Raw genomic sequence first — 6186 nt, forward strand, 5'->3', positions numbered from 1 at the left:
ATGCATTTTCGGATGTAAAAATTTTATAAACTCATTCATCATTTCTCTCTTCTTAGATTTTAAGCTCTTTACTAGATATACCGATTCAACCATTTCCTCTACTAGAAATGGTTTTCGTGTTTTCGAAACTGTATTCCGATATAAAAACTAACAGTCAGTGGGCGTGCGGAGGCGTCGCGTCGATTTACCATGTTTTTAGGTATGGACGTGCAATGTACGAAAGACACATTCAACAGAACTGTAGAACTTCTGATAAAATCACTCAGACAGTTAAAAAGGGATAACGATGACGAGTAGGAATAAATGCACTTTCTGCAAGTGTGCATATTATTAGTAACTCTTATAAATTTCGATATAATATATTATATTACTTTTGGCAGGAATGTTGTAACTATATAGTCCCTTTTTGCATATAGCGTCGGTCTTAATTGCAACAGAATCTACTTTTAAATAAGTCGAAATACTTTAAATTTAAGAATAAGTAAATTTCAAAGCAAAATCACCCTCATTTTTAGGCGGGGCCCCGCCTAAAAAACAAATACTTTCGCAATTTCAAAATGGCTCTGAAAAATTTGTTTAGATACAAAGAGACTTAACAGTATTAATATGTTTTTACTTACAAAGGCATACAAACAATTAGTATATGAAGGAATTTACGGGTATTCATTCTACAGAATACTTTAATGATAATGATATCGATAACATTAGTAATGCTATTTAATATATACAATATAATATAGCATTCTTACCGGGAGCCGCGAGGTTCCCTTTTACTACACTTAGAATTGATCCTGATGCTGCCTAGACAGCAGAAAGAAATACTATTATTATGTACATGGAAACTAATGCAAACAGCGTCTTTGATCTGTAGAGAGAAATCCAAGGTTGAATTTGTATAAATGCAATAAAACATGTATGATTAATTGTAAGGAATGAAAATCGATGTCATTTCACTGCTTCGATGGTTCACAACCTCTCGACTCTCGGAAATCAAGAATAAAATTCGGAGAATTAGAGTCTATTTTACAAGCTGAGTTCGTTGAGAGTATGGTGATGCATTAACATAGTACAGGGCATCTTGATTTCCTACGCTCCAAAGGAACTATCGATTATTGCAAATGTATCATAGAACTTATCCGACGTTACAAACTAGGAACAATCTAATGACTTTGTGAATAGTTTCATTTTAAGATTAGGCTTTTGAGCAGTGTCTATACACAAGGAGGAGCTAAACAAATAATATAACTTAATGTTACTCGTCGAATAACATTCTCTAAAATGTGTTCCAGCACCAACATCACCAATCCTGCTTTACCTTTACTAATAATATTATTCAATTGACCATTAGCTGATTTATACGTTTTAAATTGTAATCATTGATCACAAGGTTGGTCAAATAACTTCGAATATTTGAAGTGTCACTCACTCATTTTGTGTCATTTGATGAAAAAACACTTTTCTAATTTCTTGAGATAATTATAAAAGTTTTTATAGATTGCTCTCGACTCTTAAACTATACAACAGAATCTACATTCATCGAGGAAATGTAAACTAATTGTGTGAACAATACGAAGGCTAATCATTGTATTTTGTAAAAAAATGCATCCGCAATTTCCCGCCAAATGAAATTCATTAAGACACTCTAGTAAGGCTATAGTAACAGCTCAGGAACATAAAAAATGATGAAGTAAGAATATTTTAAATATAACAATCCGTGTAGATGTAATTTATGAAGCTTAAATTAAAAAATTTTCATTTTCATGGCTTTCAGTTTGTAAAATTAAAAAATTTTCAATTTCAAAATTTGTTTCATTTAGAGGCCTCCTGTTATATAAATTCATTTTTTGAAAAAAGATACGTAAATAAAACAATCATTTTTATTTCAGGATGTGATATTATTCTATATCCTCTCCAAGAAAGGGTCGCTGACCCTGAAGTGTACAACAAGAAATAGAAGCTATCACTAATGAATAATTGATTATATTCCCCTCACAGTCTCGACTTTAATATATCTGGATTAAATTACCGTATCGGAATGAATTTTTTTTAACTATAGCTAAAAGTGTCACAAAAATGAATATTGTAAAATTATTAAGATTCATTCAGCATATTACTATAAATATTTTCTGAAAACTGAAAAAACTATACAGCGAGCGGAAAATATCGTCCGAGTATAATACGCCCAGGCTAGGCTGAGGGGGTAAAAAGTGCTACTGCCAAGTAAACTGAATACAGTATTTTAGTTTCATTAAGTTTTTGTCCCACATAAATACTGTTTTATGCTAAAACTTTTGAATATGATACAGGACATACAAAGGGACATATATTGTCTTCGATTAATTCAGAAAATTAATGAAGATTCAAAACATTATTAACATTTGGCGCTGAAAAAGAAGTACATGCATTATTAGTTAGTATAAACAAGTTTTTAAGAGCTTAAGCGCTCATCATTGGGTTAAACATTTCGGAAATTCGCATAAAATTGCAGTTTTTGTTTCATCAGTTAATACAATTTCCAAAACAAATGTTTTTATGTACACTTGAGAGATTTAAGAAGAAAATTATAATTATTGAAAACTTCAGTCAGAAATATTCATGGTATAACAAATAAAAGTGTAACGAAAGAAACTGTAATGCAAATAAGAATATAAAATTAGAAAAAAAGAAAAGCAGGATGGTGGTTGGCAGCCAATAATTCAATAAAACAATATGTACAATTGAAGACCACAATACGTAGAAAGTATCGTCTGTAAAAATCTCGAATTCGTTGTTGGACTAATGTAATAAACTTGGAGACGCTACGCCCTTAGTAGTCCTTACTTTTTGAAAAGATATTCAATATACAGAGCCGATAAATAGAAATATATGAAAGAAACTGCAATACATATTTGCGCATGCATTAGATCTTTTGACTTCATCGCAAGCTAACTTCCCTTCGTCGAGTGCTGAGAGGAAAATAATGGCTCCAGATGCACGAGTACATTTATAGTGAAATTTTTTTTTTTACGAAGTTAATGACAAAATAAGGTTTATTGCAATGCATTTGGCCCACTCTTTTCTCCTCAGCATTCGACGAAATTAAGTAAGCTGAAGATTAAGTGAAAATACCTAGAGATCCTCAAAGGAGAGTTGAGACACTGGGTACTCCAATTCTAATTAGTGCGACTGTGATGAAACTAGTTGACTTTTTATTGATTTTGATTGGCTTGAGTTTGCGCCAATTTTAAATTATAATTTTAGTAGCAAAAAGATTTAATACAGAATAGAGACGACACTCATCGCAGAAAAATTATAAATGACTGAAAAGGTAATAATGTTCATTTTGAACCACATATGTGATAAACTTGTTATAAACAAAAGAATTAATAAAAAATAAAACTATTTCTACTTTTTGACCTCCTATGAAAATATCAAACTTCCGATACAGTGCCGACCATTCGATGAGGAAACATGTCCCAACCCTCCCTAGAGAATCTCTAAAAATATCCAATTTAGAGACTTACCAACTCTTTTTTCTCGTACGACTTAGCGCTGCAAATTATACTTAAACTGTTTTTTCGTGTCTAGCTTCACACCTCTTGGGCCATCTTCTGGACCACCATGAGCATAGAAACTCTCTCGGACCTCTCAGACACGGTTTCCTGTTTCACGCAGATAATACTAAAATCATTCATACTTACACTATGTTTACACTGAAAATTCACCAAGTATTTTTCGAAGTATTTAATACGTTTCAAACGCTCGATTGGTATAAAGTTCTTCCTTAATTTGACACATATATTCGTAGATAGTGTGGAGCTATTGTATGCTTCGTGATCTGCCTGACTACATTTTAGCCTTTCCACGTAAGCCACATTCTATTAAGAATTCGGACTTGAAAATTAAATTTAATTGAATTGTGATAATTAAATACACATCAAGATAGGTGCATTTTTGTGATATGGGAAGACATAAATAGACAAGTAACTATGAGTAAAATTATTCTGTACGATAAAATCCAAATTAAACTGATACTAGCTTATCGAAACTATAACTCATCAGTAAACATTATTGGAAGAATAAAGGGTGAGAAAAGAACTATCATAAATATTGACAAATGGTTTACACATTGTACAAATGGTACTAATTGTACAAATGGTACTAATTGTGACTTCCGGAATTTAATCTTAGGCTCGGTGAACCTCTTTCGCTTCATAATACTTGATAAATCTATCGAAATGTAGTAATTGCTTCGTTTTGATCAACTTATTTAAAAATCTCTAGATCATCCTTACTGGCTATGCAATCGTCCAGTAGGTGGCTTCACTTTATTACTTGAAACTTTTGGTATAGCCCCGATGATTTTCACGCGATTTTGCTGTTGTTGCCTGTTATCGCAAAATTGGGGAGGAGGTGCGAAGACGATCTCTCCGGAGTTACAAGCTGATGATCCATCTGCGTTGAATTCTGGAGGTGGTGGCACGAAGAGATCGTTATTTTGCTCTTCTGCGTCAGCTTCAATGGGTGGAGGAAGCTGAGCTAGACTTACGGCATGTCTCGTGAGCTGACCGCTACCACCATAACCTGCTCTTTTGCCATTGCAGTTTTCTTTGTCCCCTAACACCATCATAGAGTGTTGATGAGCCTCATTGTTTCGTGAAGTATCGTCAAAGCCAGTTGGTGGCCCCACAGGAACATCCTGGTCTGAACTGACACCACTCGAACTGTTATCTCCATCCTCAACGAGAGATTGCTGAGTCTGTAATTAAAAATGATCAAAATTGTTATTAAATTTCAGGAAGTAGGCAAAAGACGAGTACAAAAGTTTTTTTAACTGCTCTTCAAAAAATATTTCATCCATCATGCAAGAATTGCACAATTATTATTGATGATTATTCAATGATAATATGGACTTCAATGATATCATTTTAAAAATAAAATACTATTTTTTATCAGAAAATTCTAAACAAACAAAAAATATTTATTAAACAAAACTATTTCTAACCATACTTTTTTCTCGTTGCTTCTTACCAACGGACGGGGGTTAATTAAGGAGATCATGCTTACGTATTCGGGCGAACATCATAATATTTTTTATGGATTTTTTTATTTATTCTTCAATGTTATAATTTTACGGACGAGAATTTATTCTAAGGTGGAATGTGGAAGACATGGCTTTGTCTCTTTTATACGCTTTTAGTCATATCGACAATTTGAAGTCAATTTTATACATAAGGTAGGGCAAATTATTTTCCTTAGGAATTCGAAACAATTACATACTTAATTCAAATAAATCAAGCTTTAAAACAGCCACTTGCAATCAAAAAAGGATCGCTGATTTCTAAGCTATTAAACAAGACCAAAAAATAGTGAAGATCTCGACAATGTTCACTTTTGACATTGATTTAATTTTTCACAATAAACTGCGAAATAATGTGTTCTCCATGTTCAAAGTAATTTTTTCATTATAACAATGGCTTTATCTAGAAAATTTTGTTTCAATTCAGTTATTTATTAATTTATTTTCTTTCTTTCTCATACAGATATCACATTTAAAGCATTATTTTGTTTTACAGCAAATAACTTTGAAAACACGGCAGATTTTAAGAATTTTTAGGTATGACTTTACAGTGGCGTCGCCAGGGGGTGTTATAATGCACCCCCCCCCCCTCGACGATGGAAGAGGCATATCTACTTCCTTTTTGTATACCGACTCAGTCCTCCGTTTATCAGATATTCCTTCCTAAACTACTTCCCCGCCCACTCTCACAGGTAATGATGTGTCTCCCTAATAGAAATTTTCCAGAACCCTAATAAAACTATTAATACCCGATTGATCACACGATGAAGTATCACATGCCCTTAAACTTTGAGATCATATGATGAGTAGATCACGTGACCAGATTCCTACTTTACCGACACTTTGTTAATTTCCTAAATTATTTTAAGGGCATGTGATACTTAGAAAATTGTCGATTTTACCAGTTTTAGGTTCCGACGGTTTTTTTTCTTTAATAATCAATATTTTGTCTTAAAAATTTGGGAAATGATAGCGACTATGCTAACGGACGTCCCCACACACTTTTTTTTTTTTGGTTTAATTCCAAAAAGTTTTAATTTAGCAAAATCTAATTAATTTGCATAGCGCTTAGGAATTAGTATCGATTTTACCAGTTTTAGGTTCCGACGGCTTTTTTTCTAGAATAA

At 32.8% G+C, this 6186-nt stretch overlaps 1 protein-coding gene across 8 annotated transcripts in view; it reads right to left on the reverse strand.

Annotated features, from left to right (window-relative positions):
• Nucleotides 1-6: 6 nt before the first annotated feature.
• The window catches only part of LOC117177559 (SH3 and multiple ankyrin repeat domains protein 3), a 542967-nt gene continuing 536787 nt past the window's right edge, over nt 7-6186 (reverse strand). For all 8 annotated transcript variants that reach the window (XM_033368366.1, XM_033368371.1, XM_033368368.1 and 5 more), the window contains one exon: nt 7-4738. In XM_033368366.1, the coding sequence (XP_033224257.1) occupies nt 4271-4738 (468 nt within the window). In that variant the 3' untranslated portion in view covers nt 7-4270. The remainder of the gene's footprint in view (nt 4739-6186) is intronic.

This window comes from Belonocnema kinseyi, chromosome 7 (assembly GCF_010883055.1).
Source record: "Belonocnema kinseyi isolate 2016_QV_RU_SX_M_011 chromosome 7, B_treatae_v1, whole genome shotgun sequence".
NCBI classification, from domain to species: domain Eukaryota; kingdom Metazoa; phylum Arthropoda; class Insecta; order Hymenoptera; family Cynipidae; genus Belonocnema; species Belonocnema kinseyi.